Source organism: Lepisosteus oculatus, chromosome 10 (genome assembly GCF_040954835.1).
Source record: "Lepisosteus oculatus isolate fLepOcu1 chromosome 10, fLepOcu1.hap2, whole genome shotgun sequence".
In the NCBI taxonomy this organism is placed as follows: domain Eukaryota; kingdom Metazoa; phylum Chordata; class Actinopteri; order Semionotiformes; family Lepisosteidae; genus Lepisosteus; species Lepisosteus oculatus.
The window spans coordinates 22,088,865-22,106,130 of record NC_090705.1 but is presented as its reverse complement, the minus strand read 5'-3'; the positions used below and the strand labels follow the sequence as shown (position 1 = coordinate 22,106,130).

The window sequence follows — 17,266 nt, the reverse complement described above, 5'->3', positions numbered from 1 at the left end:
TTAACTGTAGACATTAAGATGGCTAACGAACAGGAAAAGCTGAGCCAAAATTATTCCTGTAGTACATTAGTATTCCCCAAATTATGCAACTTCAGTTGGAGGTTCTGCCCTTATATGTTCATGTACACATTACTCACTTACCATTCTTAGGTCATTTTCCTGGTTCTGGGCTGAAAATGCCTGAAACATGATCTGCCTTTTCTACACCTTTCTAATCTCCTAGAACACAGTTAAGGCTCAGAAAATCTTCTGGTAATCCTAATTAATATTTAAATATAAAGACTGGGGCACTTCTACATGGTTATTTCTATGAGAAAATAATTTGTGTATGAAATATTCTATAATGAATTATTGAAAAGAACACTTAAAAAGCCCACAAGTGAAAAATCAGGATCAGGCATCAGGCCCTGGTGATTTATTTGATCACTCCTTGTACCTGAAATTCTTCTGCCTGTCTTCAGCTTGAAACATGGTACTTCGTCTTCCTTGAACACCTGTGTGAAATAGTGGTTTGATACATTTTTCATTTCCTTACACCCACTCTAATTCATTATCGTCTCTTAAGATATTTTACCACTGCATTCAGCAGTGCGCCGTCATAAGACACAAACCGCAGCTCTCAACATGAGAGCAGGGTTTCCACACTGTAAACACTCCCTGAAGGAGATATAATTCTATTTTTCTATCGGACAAGAGCCCAGATACAGATGGACTCTGACAGCAACACCAACACAGCACTGACCAGAGAAACAAGAGGAAATAATGTGAAGGTACATTTAAAGCTAGGAGTAGGAGGTACTTCTTTACCCAGATATTTTAGGAATATGGAACAAGTTACCCAGTCATGTCGAAGTCGAGATCATGACTCCCTTCAAGAAATGGCAGGGTGACATCTTTTGTTCAATAAGCTACTAACTACCAAAACAGTCAGAGGGGTCAAATGTTCTCCTCTCATTAGTAACTGTTCTCATATTCTAACAGTGAGATTTACTGTTGTTTATCTGTCTTCCTCTCCACCTCAGGAACTAAACACAGATAGGAACAACAGACAGATGTCCTGCTGTAATCAGTCAAACAACATAAAATGACATCAAGTTCTCCCATTCGCAGTCTTCCCTGGAACAGAGTAGGAATTCTACTGGTCTTACACTGCAATGCAATTCATATTTTAAAAAGCCATCACATTACTTCAGCATTTTTACAGCTGTTGGTTTTCACAACAATGATATGAAACAATGGTGTTTTATTTTTCTTAGATGAGAATCTGACAGCTGCAAAGAAATCATCAACCAGAAGGCACACTGACTTATGTCGTTAATAAACTTTTCGTGTTGTATTGAAATGAAGCACGAGAGTCAAGTTTTTCTTTTGTTTTTTTTCCACATAATTGCAAGGCAAACTTAAAACTTTACTAGGAAACAGTTAAATAATACCCTATGGTAACAGTGCAGGTAAAAAGAGAAAATACACTACATTACATTCTTAAACATCATTAAAACACAACCAAATCAACTTGTGTTAAAAATAAAAAGAGCAAGCACATTGAAATGAAAAAGAAGAACAGTAAATAAATGGGTTTTATTAGTCATGTATGTTGAAACCTACAGATACTATAAATAAACAGACTTCAGAAGCCTGAACTATTTGTTCCCCTGTGAGGCAAAACTGACACAGGTCAGTTCATATGAGACATGCTACATTAAGAGGATCAGCCACACCAGGGCTCCTTCACTGCAGAGCTACCATACTACAGCTGGAGAAATTAAGGCTCAGATTTACAATGCAGCCCAGCATTAGAATGGCTGCCATGAGAAATGCATACCCCATAATCAAAAAGACTTCAAATCCCCAGCATACACCTCAGCTCTAACAACAGTCTTTGGACTAATATAACTGTTCACGATTAACTTACAACTATTATAATGCAATACCCAAGTATATTGATTCACATTGTTAATGAGACGTTAACAGAGTTTAGATCTGGCCTTCAAAATCAAGTCTCACTACTAGATTCAGTCTTCAGCTGATGTTCACACAGCCTGTTCCTTATGCTACAGGAGATACACTATGTAGCTGTAGTCTTTTTTTATGAACACTCATTCAGCTGAGGGGAGAGGAGGGGACACGTGACCTCCAAAGCAGGTTCTGCATATTATCTACAGTGCATCTGCTGAACAACCAAATTACCCTGTGAGTGTGTGCTCAGGGATGATCAAGCAGTCTGCTTTAGGTTCTTGGAAGAACTCAATGTGCAGCTACACACCAGGAAATCTAGGAGAGATACCCTTCTATAAATCTCCTTCAGAAGAAGGAAATCCAATTAAAATCAACTGTTTATACTGATAATAAAGCTGCAGGGTTTCTGAATTCTAACACGTCATGCTCTAGACCAAGGGCCTTTCAACCTCTTCAGGAACACACCCACTTTTTCAAAAGCTCTTTCTCAACGAGACCGTCAAGTTAGTCATAAAATCTAACTAAAGTCATTATTTAATATACTCTTCATTAACTACTAAAAGCACAACAGTAGGTCAACAGATCTGCTAGTCAGCCATAGTATATCTTCTGTGTGACGGTATTCATAATCAAAGGTGACAAGTTTGTGTTGGAGGCAAACCAGACAGCCTATAAGAACCTCCCCAGTACTCCAAGAACTCCTAGCTGAAACCTCCTCCTCCACCCCAGAATTAGAGGGGCCTCTTGTATTTATCAAAGGAGCATAGGACATGAGTAGAGTGTGGAGAATGCTCTTGATTCATTCATTGCATAATTTCACAAAATTATTTAGAAGAGAGATTCATTCCTTAAAACATTTTTAAAAAGTCAAAGTGGACTTTCAAATTTAAAATGTATTTTGTCCACAACATTTCTTAAATCATAAAATAGTCTGAGATCCACACCGTTTTGCAAAACTCAGCATATGTTACTTCCACCCAGCAGGAGCATGAAGAAATAACTGGAAAACCATTTATGGTCCCTCACATCTGGTTCAGTGCTGAAGGCTCCTAAAGAACTCTGTTTAGCAGATACATTAGCAATACCTGAAACATAGGGATGGTTTCAGTGTACCAGAATTAAGAGCCCTGCTAGTCTGCATCCCTATGCACTTTTACTTGTGTGCCGATTCTGCCTGCTTTCAGATTTTAATCCACAAGAGTCCATTTCCAATTTTCACAAGGGATAAATAAGTGGGATTTAATGTTCAACTGCACAGACAGCACTGGGAAGAAAAATGAAGCATCAGGGCATCACAGCAGAAATGCAACAAATCAAAAAGTAACAAAAACAGAGCCTGATCGCATTTAGATCATGAAAATCACTAGATTTGTCACTTTTGACACACATGGTGCAATCTCATACCCTGTAGGGATTTTAGAGGAGAGAGGCACTGCGTTATCAACACAGGTCGTTGATTGGGGTTTTTCGTTTTTATGACTATCTGTTTTTGCTGGAGAAAATAGACTTAATAAGGATATATCCAGTTATGTTTGACTATAGGAAATCACCTTCCAGTTTATTTTTATTGGAAAAATAAAGCTGCCTAACTAATGCTACTGCTGAATGGAAATTTTCTACACCAGCTGGAATGAAAAGTGCTTGCTGGCACAATTGTGGATGTCTGGTCAACAGATTGGCAATATGAAATATGCATTTGTAAACTAAGCAAACAAGATTCCCTACAATTCAAATACCACCAACGTGAAGTTATCAGGAGGAAAATCATCCCCTCGAGCACAGTGAAATAAGCTGTAAGAATGCAAAACCAGCTGAGCCTTCAGTTTCTGAACAGTCACGGATGACAGTGTTTTACCAGCATGGTACCAGGTTATTTTAAAGCTTTAGTGAGTTTCTGGTCCTAAACTACTAGTCAACAAAACAGTCTACCAAGGTCCTGGTGAAATTAATCAACGAGAATATGCTACTCACAGCACATGCGATCAAAGGAAATGGGTTTTTAGGGAATCTTTGCGAGAGATGGAGCCAATGCAGATTCTGCATCGCTCCACAATTTAAAATAACAGTTAAGTGTATAAGCACACTCATACCAATGTAAAGCAAATACATAACACGATTTTCCATTATTCTAGTTTGTCTTCAAAACTGTTTTTTTTTTCTGCACTGTTATTTACTCAATCTATTAGATAATTAGTTATTCAAGTATCTATGTGCGTGCTGCTATCTATGATGGGGATAAACCCCCAGGGGAAAAATCAAGAGAGCTGGAACACTGGATTTTTTTTAGAGGTGACTGAAAACTGCAACATCTGGTGAACACCCATGCGAATATAGGAAAAACATGCAAACTCCATACAGACAAGTGTTAAAAGGCCAGAACTGAACTCGGGACCCTAGAGCTAGAAGGCAGTGGTGTTAACGACCATGAAATCCTTATACACAAAAAAAAAACCACAACAAAAAAGCAAAATGAAAAACCTATCTCATGCATTGCGATGTCAGTTTGTTCTACTGTTAAAGATCAATTTTTGACCCATCCTACTTAGATATTCTGTTCCGAGTTCTACATAACTGTAGTCTGGCGTCCTCAGGATTATATTTTTGGCTTTGTCTTTTACTAAAATGTTGCTTTGAGTTGGACTAGAGTACAATTCCCTTAACCTGGAGAGAACACTTTTGCCAGCTTTATTACATTTGAGAGAGCACACGGAAAGATAACATAGCAGGGGGCAGATAAATTGTGCTTGCAACACTCATATTACTCATTTGGCATGTTGTTTTTATTTTTGACCCCTTGATTCCGATGAGGGAATACCTCAATTCTTTTGATTAGAACTCGATTTCTAACTGGGTTTAGTAATTCCCTTGTATGGCAATTTTGTGTCCATAAGTTAAGAAATGATTTATTATCCTTGTTGTCAGAAAGAAATATCAGATTTTTTCCCCTCTTCACATCTCGCTTTGCTTATTGCCACCATTACAATGTAATCCAAAACAGAGATGCTGCCTCTACACAGCACACCAGGATACTTCTGCTTGGGCCTGTCTGGGACTCATCAGGTACAACATGTGACTGTACTGCCTGAGACTTGTCTGGGATACAAGCAGGTACACCAAAGCATCAGGAAAAAAAAACAGTTACTAAAACAGCTGAGGTGCACTTTAAAGTGAGCTAAAGAAAATGGAGCATAAGACACTCTTGGTCTGCATGGAAACCCATCACAAAAGCATGATGGATTTATAGCAAAGGTCATGTGCTCTTAGAGGGAGCTGTAGCAGACCCTTAGAGATAGTGAGAAGATACAGTGTAGCAGATGAGTATAACAGAAAGCAAATCACTGCACAGACACAGTCCTTCTAAGTCGTATTATACAAATTAACTTAAAACTGCCCATTACCGTACTTTCCGAAAAGGCACATTTCCAGCAATAGTGTAAAAGATCAACTGAAGCTGGCAAAGGCATACTAAAGCTATATCACCACAAAGCAGGAAGGAACCGCAGTGTATAGGTTGATAAGAATAATACCCATGATAACACTGCATTGCCTATTAAAGTGTCATTCAGCTCCTTAAAATGTTGAACACACAAACTATCCACTCTATCCTATCACCAACTCAAATGAGCACATCTCTGTGGCAGAAAGCAAGCACTTTGGAGCAAAGCATGGCGAATACAGAAAGCTTTGTTCAGTATAATTTCCAACTACCGTGCTGCACAATTACCCACAAAACGTACTACTTAGCAGCAGGGATTTCAGTAACATTGGGGAAAAAAAATGCATCTGCAATGCAGAACTGGACAAGTAGCTGCTCAGAGAGCGGTCACATGGATAAAGAGGTAATGATTTTTAATCCAGCCCAATAATAACTTCCACATGAAAGGCAATTTGAAGGTTACAATAAATGGCTGTTCACATAAAATGGTTTTAACAGGAACACTAACTTAAGAAATAAAAACTGTGAACAAGCTCTCCATTCACAGTATGTTGCAATTTGTTTCAACACCAATAACTCCTTTCTGAAATGAATGGTAAGATGCCATCCTTCAGAATTCACCTAAGCACTGACCAGAATTTAAAAAAAAGTTAAAACCTTTAGCCAAAATCATCTTAAATTTAAATGGTAAGGTACAGTATAGCAAAAAAAGATGTTTTAATAACTTATATGGTTCAAAATATAGATCTTGAATGCAATTTGCAAAAATATATGTATATGCATGCAAAGATCTAGCCACTTCTTCTCAGATTTAAAACTATAAAACTAATTTTGTGTGAATTTAAGTATTTGTCCTGATTACAAAATGTTCCTTAAAACCCAGTCCACAAGGAATTCATTTTTTTATTCTAGTGCCGATACCTAAATAATAATAGCAATTCCACCCAATCGGTTTTAAAAAAAGAAAAAACTGGGACCTCGCTAAACAAATAAACACACAAGCAAAGTATCATACAATTCTGCATCCATCACTGACATCTGGATACATATAGAGATATTCCTCCCATATATAGCCGTATGTCACAGTTCTACAATATTCAAAAGAACTGGCCCTGAACCATCTGAATCTACATACTTTCAATTCCATGTGGCATGGAGCTAAATTACCAAACTGACCAGAAAAATGCTCAAGGAACTAAACAGTGCCACCTATGGAAGAACACCTAAATGAGTAAACCGAGCAGAATTACACATTTGAGAGATACAGGAGCATGAGTATTGCACTGTATTAGATTAAAATACAGTAGTATAGTGAATGATCTACAGTATTTTTGATGCCACCTATGCAACTGAAACTGATCTGTTGCTATCCTCCATTTAGTTAACCTACATATTTATGTATAGTTTAGTCATTCATTGAGTTGTTCTTCGTACCATAACATAAATGTCATGTTCACTTTGAAATATCTAGCAACACAGATGAACAGTTTCTACTATATTGTATATATGATATAAAAAAAGATGCAGAAATGTCTATAGAATGCCCAAAATAATTAGAATCATTTTAAAGTAAAACCTCAAAAAAAAAATTTTGACTTTCAGTCTTGGTAGATTCTGACCAATTCCCAAGCGTAAGACCTTTCAGAAAGGACTATACAAAAATGCAAAGGCAAATCTAAATTCTGCTAATGATACTCTTTTAATGTAATATAATAAGACTACCTTAGCCTCATTTCCAACAGGTCTTAGGACCTTCTAATTTCAATCTTGACTAGGGTTAAATCTACCACATATGAAGATAACTCATATTGGAATTGGATAAAAAGCCTATAGTCCTAATCTGGGAATCATGAAAAATATATTTTTGCACATTTTATCAGAGAAAATTAGATTGTAGATTGAATTTAATATAGGGAAGAGAAAGCTTTGTTTCCTATTATCCACATACCATGGTGGTACATTATGCAAACATATAAAGGAAAAAAAATTTGGCACAGACTGGATTTCAGTTTTTCTCTAATATTATAATTTAACTCCATCCCCATGCACAGCCTTTCCAGCCCATGACTGACACCATGTGATTTACAGAAATGCTTATTGACACATGAAGTGATAGTTATCATAAGCAGCCCCTCATCAAACTGTGCCTGCTCTAAGAAAGGCAAAGAAAGCTGGGGAAACAAAATCTAGATAAAGACTAAAATAAAACCATCTCTAGGATTTTTAACAAAACCTCACCCTGTCTTTATCCCTGTATGTAACTGATATACTACTCTCTGCTGTCACCCAAGACCTCATTCTCAGAGATTGTCAAAATGCTCAACCAGGATAACAGGATTTCCCTGTATGAAACTTCATGCAAAGCACATGGTTTCAGGAATCCTACTCATGTTTCACATATGAGAAACTAATTTAGAAATCTGAAGAGTTTGTAATTAATGCAAGCCTTTCTGCAGGTATTTTGTATGATGTACAGACCACTGCAATATCCTCCTCAGAAATCCCACCTGCTGTGATAATTTTGTTCATTCCAGACTCTTAAATTAATTTCACCGGTTAAGTGCAGACAGTATTGTGACTCTCCAATGTCAAATTACAGAGAAATAATAGGCTAGGTCTTAGTGCTTCAACTTTGTTTACATAGAAACTAGCATATTCCATCCATAACATTTATTGACTGAAAGACAGACAAAAATCTGATGAGGAGAGCAAAATTAAAATCTAATGTTTCTCACTGTTCTGCTCAGCAGTAAAAGTCACAGCTGGTGGGATTTTACTGGAAGAAGTGTTGTTCCTGAATTGCAAAAGCTGCAAGAAGTGCCTTTGGCAATTCTTTAGCTGTACAAGCTAAAGTGATCTATAATACTGACCAGGTACACTCAGAAAACAGTTGTAAAGTTCAAAAGGTGCTGGTCAAATAAAAATGCTAAAGAGGGCTCGGGAAAGGAAGGACATTTCACTTTTATAGCTATAATACTTTGCTCAAGGGGATAAAGACAAGAAAGTAAAATTATATAAAAGATAACTTGCTGGAACTGCTGTCAAGTCAATGCAGTAGTATCGCATATCTCATATTTTATCATGCAAAACCAGGGAATTTATAAAGTGTCAGAGAATGTGTTTGAAACATGGTGCTGACTGAAAGATCTACGGTGATGAAACCTTGGCTATTCCAATCCCCCCTTCGTCCCCCCTGCCACCCTGAGCCCTAGTGACTTGGTTTTCTGTTGCAACAGCTGTTTGCTTCCTATTAAGAGGTAACTGTGGTTCAGTGGTGCTTTCTGAAGCTGTGTGCCTGACTTGTCTTTATCTCTTTAGGTGGAAATGAAGAGGCTCACAACAGCCTGGTTCAGAAGTGCCTCTCAGGGCTCACCATTCTCCTCCTGTGTTATTTCTGTATCTGGAAAATAAAGAGCCTCAGGTTAATGTTCTTGGCTGCCAGCAGTTTGTTGCACTCCACCGAGTCAATGATGGGCAGGGGCATGTAGTCAGTCTCATTGGTGTCGTTGCTGAAGACGTAGTGGTAGATGACCGGCTTGATCTTGACATCGTCATAGGGCCCCTTGAGCAGCAGGTAGGAACACTCAAGCGCAGAGTTCACCTTGCTCTTCAGGATCAGCTGGAAGGACAGCGTGCGCTTGCAGGACAGGTTGGGGTTGCGCTCGGAGTCGTTCACGCGCGCCTTCAGCACCCAGGTCTGGTTCAAGACTGTGAAGCGCGGGGTCTCGTAGTACAGCCGGGTGATGAAGTCATCTGTCCGATATGGTCGGAACTGCACTTCTAGAGAGCAAGAAGCAGAAAAAACAGAGCTTAGGCACCACGCGCAAACAAGGCAAGTTCTCTGCTATGACACTGCTACAGTACAGAAGAAAACAGACCAAAGCGTAAAACAATACAGCTGCACACTGCCTGGCAGAAGTCAGGACAAATTCATTTTCCTACCTTGTTAAGGTTGGGCTTCTTGTTGACGACAGCGGAGAAAGGCTTAACAGCCTCTGAGAAGCCAAGGTAAAGACATTTACATAGCAATAGACGAATGGTTACAAACGAGGGGAACCCATTTGAGCCAATCTTGCTCACCAAGTTGCTCAGAGTTAAATGATGTGTAAGAGTCCATGAAGCATCTTTCCGAACACTCTCAGCAACAACTGCAACTCTGTTAGTGCCTTATATCAGTTTTGAAGTGGAATTGGAAATGAAAAGCAGGAACTGCCTATCCATGATTTTTACAGCTCCATCCCATTTTGCTTCAACAGAAAAAGACTGGGAAATACTATGTAGATAATGCTTCTGTAAAAAAATCCTACTCTAATATATTCATACCAAGTCACATCTCAAGGATCTTGTTTCTAGTGTACATTCTGCTGACATTGTCACAGGTTTTCATCAAGTGTTCAAAGTCACAGGTACAGAATTCATGTGCAAAACTGCCTCTAGCACCATTGTCATCACCCTTACAGGTGATACCTGATCATATGCAAAGCTAGTGAAAAATACAGTAGTGGTGGGAACAGGGTTTTTCAGATTTTATGCCTAAAAACACTTAAGAAGTCCTTTGTACAGCTGTGTTACTGTCGAAGTTCTTTTATAGTTTGCATACTCAACAAAGGGACACACTAAAGGGCAGAGAAAGACCTGTGAAGCCGATCTTCTCGAAGCACAGCAGACTGAAGATGCTGTTGTAGAGCTGCATCTCTTTACGGTGGGACTGGTCCATCTCATCCAGGATACCCATCAGCTCATTCCCTGTTTTGGTGGGATGGCAGCACTCTGCCTCGTGTACTGTCAGCTCATGGAAGGGACCCTGCCAAGGACAGCCAATCCGCTTGTACTTGCACTGGGTCACTCTGCAAAGAAAGAAGAAGAAACAGCAGCTGATGAGAAAGAGGATAGATGTTTGTTCATCCAGTCTCTAGCTATGAAGTGGCTGTCTCTATCCCAGTCACTCAATTCACTATCTTGGTGTATTATGCCATTTTGATCAATTACATAACATACTTCCTTGTGCGACAGAAAGCAAATAATACAGCCCTGCAGAAGAACAGAGAAGCTGTTAGCACAAGAATAAAACTAACCTGTACACTACTGCATAAATGAAGTTAAAGAAAGATGGAGACAGAAATGTCAGGCTTCTAACCAGCATCTCCATGCCATGGAGTCAGTCCATTAGAGCTGGGGGAACAGTTCTAATGCTTGGAAGTTCATTGTTTACTAGATTAGGAGAGCGTGCAGCAAAGATGAAACACACCAGACACAGGAGCGCCTGATGATCGGTCCATACCTGTCCTGGCACTCCTCCTTCTGGTGCCTCTCGAGCACACTGCGGGGGAACTGCTTGAGGCAAAAGCCGCACTCGCAGGGCAGCTCGCTCACTGCCTTCTCTACTGCCAGGTTGCGGCAGCACAGGCTCTTACTGATCTCGCAGCGGCAGTTGGGGCAGGTGGCCTGCTCCTCCTTCAGCCGTGCATCCGCCAGCAGGTGGATGAAGCAGCCGGCACACATCAGGTGCCCATTCGTACACTGTGGGGTTAACAGGGCACGCACAGAGGGTTAACAACAAGCCATCAGGGGGCTGGGGGGGTGGGACACATACAAACACCTGCAGTCAGGGTAACCTCCCCTTCCTGTCGAGGTAGTGAGACAAGGAGACGGTGTTAACAAATTCAGAAAAAAAAATGGCAGTTTCATAAACTTCGAACCATAAAAAACATTGTATCTCACCGAGTTTGTCACGTTTTAATCATGCAGATCGCAAAAGTGTACCGTATTGTCTGAAACCACTGCTTTCTGCCTAGTATGAGTCCTTCACCAGTGAACGTGACACAAGCTTAGATGAATTGTAGAAGGCATTCGTAAGGATTCACAGAACCAAAGCTGTGCAATGGCAAACTCCAAAACCTTATTTTTACTCAAATAAACAAGCCAGTGGGCACAGGAAGGACACAGCAACTCGCCTTGCTGAATATCCTGAAGTAAAAAAGTTACAGCAATAGAAGACATTTTCCATGTTAGGTAAAAAAAGAAAAGGATCAGAGGTGGTAAAATGCTTTCAAAAACTGAAAACAAATCTGTATTTTTAATTTGTTTTGTGGTTGAGAAAGCTGTGGAAACCAACCTAGAAAATGACCAGGCTTTCTGGATGAAGGAACACCTTCCTTACGCTTGCATTCACAACACGTTTCAAGAACTGGAACCACACTGGCAGAAAAGACTCTTCAAAGCAGCTTTTGTAAAATCTGTATGTCAGCAGGAAATAAAACCACTGCTTGCGACTCCAAACAAGCACACGCTCCTGTGGCGACTTTTTTTCTTCCCAGTTATAAGTGGGGCATTCAGCAAAGACTGGGGGCTGGCAGTCATCTGTAGTAAACACCAGTTGAGGAATGTGTAAAATCTCATGACGAGGTCCGTTACTATGGGGGAAGGGTCTCTCTCAGTCAGCTGACTGCTGCTGTCCATCAGCCTCTCTTTGGGTTCTGCTGCCCCTTCTCTCTTTTTTAAACTGGCAGTACACAATGAATTCGTCCCACAGCCAACAGAGGTCCTAGAAAATGCAGGTATTTTAAATGCATTGCAAAATAGAGAAACCTGAAAAAATTGGTTTGTTTTTTCTGTTGCTACCAGATGGATAAAAAAAAATTGTGTTACTGGGAAACATTGATCACACAGCCATCCTGTCATTGGGTGCAAATTTGTCCTTCTTTCTGTGCACAGTGATGCACAGGAGCAGCGCTGGAAATTCCTCTGTCCATCACTCTTCTTTGGGAGGATTTTCACCTAAATAATGTTGCTTACTTATGTTATACTGTATCACCTTCATTTGCAGCAACAAATAACAGCAAATATCCTCAACGACCAGGATTGCAGAGCAACTAACACCTAAAACCACCAATAGCACACTAATGCATTTCTTTATGAGTTTGCATAAAACGTGTCTTCTTTGGGTGTCCCCAGGAATTTTTATTCAGCAGGATAAGACGTACTGGGTACATGTGATGAATGTTTGCTAGGGCAATGTAAATCAGAGTTCAGTGTTTTGGAGAGGGGATACAATGTAACAACATTTGGTGAATCCATCAGTGAATCTCCAGTACCTGCAGCATACTGGAAACAGGACAGCAATCAAAAAACCTGGGGGGTATTAATGACAGCATCCACATGTAGCCAAAAGATCAGAGTGTCTCTGCTGCTTTAAATTGGTTTTCATTGAATTGATTCCATCATTATAGCCGTGGCCTTTCATAGTCCTGCCTAAGGCTCCAGCCAATAACTTTCTGACTCAGGTGACTCACATTACTGCACTAACATTGCAGATGTTAGGACTTCCCTGCAAAAACTGCATTGTTAATTTATATGTGAAATACAACCCTCTGTGCTGAGTTCTCATGAATTTCATTCTATAACACTAACTAATAAATTACTATTCTAATGCAACTTTGCCTCTTGGTCACCTTGAGTGCAGCCAGACAGTTAATTACCCAAGTAAACACAGTTCCTTGTCTCTTTTGTTGAATTCTGATAGCTATTTTTTTTTACAAAAATCCAAATGCAACCTAACTTATTTCACCTAAATGGTAGCAAGAATTAGATGTACACTGAGCTTTGGCACAGGCAGAAATCACTGAAACACTCCCACACATTTTTTAAATGTCAAAGAATTCAAGGTTCATTAGATCAAGTATGGTAGTGCTTGAAACTTGATTTACTTAAACCTCAAGTGCATTTACTTCATTTTAATACACCATGTGCAACATGATCCGTTTCCCAGAACTGCTAAGGTGGTGCTCACCATGAAAAAGCTTGATTAGACTGATTAATCCAGGTCCCAGTAATGCGTTACCAACAAAACCAGGGAATGTTCTCCCTCATTTACCGTCTCTACCATCACAAAACTATGTGTACTGTCCATGTATAGGTAGAGCACAGTCTGTACTTCAGAAACATGACTTTGTCAGAACTCACACTGTTCAGAGCTGTTTGAGTTCTTGGAACATACATACATTTTCTCTTTAACACCCATGCCTTCAAATAGATTAGATGTTCATTAACTACCCTGTAAAACTTATATTTTCTTACACAGCTCTCTGAAGCCTGTGTCCCAGCCTGCACAATACAATGGAGACTTTTTGGTAATAATTCAGTTATAAAAAGAAAACACGAGTAACAAATCAGTTAACCCACTGGCATTAGCTGCACTGAAAGCTAACGGAATTGTCATTTGGTAAACAAAATACATTAGTCTAGGCTTAAGTGTATGGCCTAAGAAAAATAAACTGGTTTAAGCTCAAGTGCAACACTAGATGAGCTTGAAATTTCGCAAAAAATTTCACATAATAGTGCTATGCTAAACAAGATCATATTAAGTAGTATATTAGACACAAGAGCTTTTTGCAGCAGTGTAAAACTTAACTACTGCCTACTATCCTAAGTAATCACTTTAGTTTTAATCAAACACTGATCAGAACTTCCTGAGGATAAGACGATCAGATTTTTAACAATGAGCTATTTTTTCACGATTCAGCTGAGTGCCATCTCTGAAGCAAAGTTCAAGCTTTGGAGAAAGAAATGTACATCTTGAGAAGTAACCTTGTGATTTAAACGAAGAGTCTGCCACAGCTCTCACGTAAAAAATGAACATACAAATTAAAGAGGCTAGAAAGACTACATTAAGTCACAGTGCTAAGCATTGTTACAGGCTACCTGTACTTCAGTATATATACATATCTTCCATTTTATGATGATCACTGCCAAATTAGAACAAAAATTCACCCCTCTTAATATTTATATTGCTGGTCCCCAGACCTGATCCTGAAAACCATGAATCCTTCAGTTTTTCAGGATCTTTTCCTTCAGCAGTTAAAAATCACATCAGTGTTGACAAATTAAGATAGCAACAATTAAGAATGCAAATTAAGATACATCATTTCAGTAAAAAAAAAACAGAACCTTGAAAGCCCTCCTGTACCAGGGTTGGACACCCCTGCCCTTTCCTATAGTCTTTGCTTAAATTAGAACTTGATTCTCGCTGGTACTGTTTTTTTTTGCTTGCTTTCAATTTTCCAGCTGCTCTGATGGAAACCTTTGCACTAAAATATCACAGGCTGTAAAGAGATGATCTGCAGTTTTGCCCTGCAGGAATGCAGCATCTCTTACAGTTATCTGAAGCAGCAGGGAGAGACTCGAGGATTTTATTACGTGTCATTGTGTAATGGCGTTGGTGGAATCATCGCTTACCTGGAGAAAGGTGACATGGTGGACGGGCCCTGATGTGTATGATGTCTACACACAGCCAGGCGGCGTAGGGACGCATTGTGTTACACACCAGCACACACTCAATATTACGAAAGGCTTCAGTTTATTGTATTTTTTTTTAAGTCGGCACGACATTTTGGCAAGCCCGAACAGGCACACACTGCAGACAGCCGATTCAATACAGTATTTCATGTTATGAACTCACAATGCACTTACATGACAAAGCTGCAGCACACTTGCAATTTCGGTTCTACATTCGATTCACAATTCTTACTCATTTCTCTTTGTCAGTCATTTTACCAAAACACAACAGACACTCGGTAATGTAATATTTTGTTTTACCTGGTAGACGGACGCTTTGGGCAGGTCTAGGCACACGGTACAGCACAGGACAGAGTACAGTCTCTCCTCCAATTTCCCTGCCTCGCCTTCCTGCAGTCTCACCCGCTTCTTGGGCGGCGCGTCCGGGTCGGCCTCAGGCCCCGGTCCCTCTCTCCGCAACCCAGCCTCGTCCTGTCCTCCGACTAGCCCGGCGCCCCCTGGCCCCGCTTCGAGGCCGGCTCCCACCGCCCCAACCCCAAGCCCGGCCGAGGAAGAGGAGCCCGGAGTAGCGACAGCCGCGACCCCCACATCTCCCCTCTCCTCTAGAGAAGACATCGGGGATGCAGCGGGTTGTCTCTTTGTCTGTCTGCCTGCCTGCCTGTCAGCCCGAGTTCAGACGCGCAGTGCGCCCCAAACTGAATGTACAGCTGTGCAATGAAAAGTGGTTACACTATATTTCGTAATATTAGATGCAATAATAGCGGTGCAATTTTGTAATGCCCAAGAAGTGACGTCTGCATCTAATGAGAAACCGTTGAATTATATTGATGCTGATGTCTATTATGAAAGAAATTTTACATTTTCCCAACACTCAAAATATAGATCTATTTTGCTTCAGCTGAAAACAAAACAACACACGTTGAATTGTCTTTACTGCTCGGTGTCACCACCCAGCCTCCAGATCACCGGCACCCCGGGCTCAGTACATCGATCCTCCGCTTTCTTCCTACCCAACCAGCGCTGAGCTCCTCTGGACCAGATCCGCTCCGACTTTCCGTCTCTATCGCGACTCAGCTTGACATCGACTCCTGGACTGGGCAGCCATCTTTGTTTTTCTTCTATTCGTCTCCTCCTCTCAAAAAGACTCCTGAACGTCCCCCAATCTGTTTTAGGATTACTCTACAAGGGTCACAAGTGGAACCAATCAGAATCGTTGTTGGGGAAAGGCTGTTAATGTTTGCCAGTACTTATCGGTGGCTTCACTTGCCAGTCCTGTGTGCCATCCAGGATTGGTTGTTAATGTGGCGTTGTGTAGTCAGGTGACAGGGATATTTAAAAAGACAGGGGCCTCTTACGTACTTATTCTTCTCTTTACGACTTCTTGCGGGTGAATAAAGAGCAGCGCCTGTAAAGGTGACTGGAGAAAGTCTGAAACAAATAGAGGAGAAATAGGACGTCATTACCAGGCGTCACCGTGGCAACCACTACACCGCGTTTTGGTATTCTGAATTTTAACTTTGAGCAGTGCACTGCAGTTGCAAAGGTGAATACCCTGTAGTTTTTACTGTGTACCTCTGTATTCTGCAGTTGCAAAGGTGAATACCCTGTAGTTTTTACTGTGTACCTCTGTATTCTGCACTGTAATTAAACTCTACAGCACAATCACAAACCCTGAAGTTCAGAACGTAATTAATATGGATTTTCCTGTGTGCAGTAACTGTCTAGAAGAAAAAAAATGGCACCGGAAGTCCGGCTGTGTGCAACTGGCTCGGGTCTGTGACATTGTTAAAGCAAGGACAATTCCTAAATAGGGAGGTCTTAAAAATAATTCTTTCTAGCATTTATTTTGAAATAAAACCAAGAAGTAAAAACAGGAATAACTGCAGCAGCGGTTAAATAAATTACAATTTAGACAAGGTTGGGAATGTTCCTATTTATATATTGTGTCGCATAAAGCTACTGTTTACTTCCAAATTGTAGTATAAATGGCTATGAAGGACTTAAAGAACACCACAACTGGGATATTTCTATATAACGTCAATCTTGTTGTTACTGGATAGCTGTTAATACGTGAATATCAGGAGCCCTTCCCTGTGATTAGCAGGGCCTGCAGATTTCCCTTTAGCTCAACTGGTTTGGTCCCTGTTGAGTGACGCCATTGGCCCGGGTTTGAGTCCCCAACGGTGGGGGTGGGAGAGCGACCTGAGACGGCAGCAATAAGGGTGCATACCCATGTGAACCTGAGAGCATTACAATATATGTATATATGCTTAAAATGTTTAAAGTTTCTCATCTTACTGTACCTTTACGGTGCATAATGACAACCTTGTTACGCTAATTCTGTCGAAATAAAACTACTGAATCTCTTATAGTTTACATGTTCTCGATTTCTGTTTTGTTTTACACCGCTGGTGGACATTTCACTAAACTTACAGTATAGCATTGCTGTATTACATTTGCAAGTAGCTCAAACCATTATTTTTTTTTAAATGTACAACTTGTCAAATAAAACACTCGGGAACAGCGACCTATTGTATATAACGTTCCTATTGCTATGGTGTGAAGTAATTACCTCTAAAA

The 17,266-nt window shown here is 40.2% G+C and overlaps 1 protein-coding gene across 2 annotated transcripts; it reads right to left on the bottom strand.

The window, feature by feature from the left end:
* Window positions 1–1,355: 1,355 nt before the first annotated feature.
* Window positions 1,356–16,107, bottom strand: zftraf1 (zinc finger TRAF-type containing 1). 2 transcript variants are annotated; one of them, XM_015357258.2, is made up of 5 exons: window positions 16,046–16,107; window positions 14,987–15,865; window positions 10,674–10,912; window positions 10,028–10,239; window positions 1,356–9,172 (listed from the first exon to the last, which is right to left on the bottom strand). In XM_015357258.2, the coding sequence occupies exons 2-5, from the start codon at window positions 15,299–15,301 to the stop codon at window positions 8,781–8,783; spliced, it is 1,158 nt and encodes a 385-aa protein (XP_015212744.1). In that variant the 5' UTR covers window positions 15,302–15,865; window positions 16,046–16,107; the 3' UTR covers window positions 1,356–8,780. The 2 variants fall into 2 exon arrangements, with proteins under 2 accessions (XP_015212744.1, XP_006635774.1); XM_006635711.3 differs by lacking the exon at window positions 16,046–16,107 and having other exon boundaries at window positions 14,987–15,393; window positions 15,697–15,957.
* Between the last annotated feature and the right edge of the window lie 1,159 nt (window positions 16,108–17,266).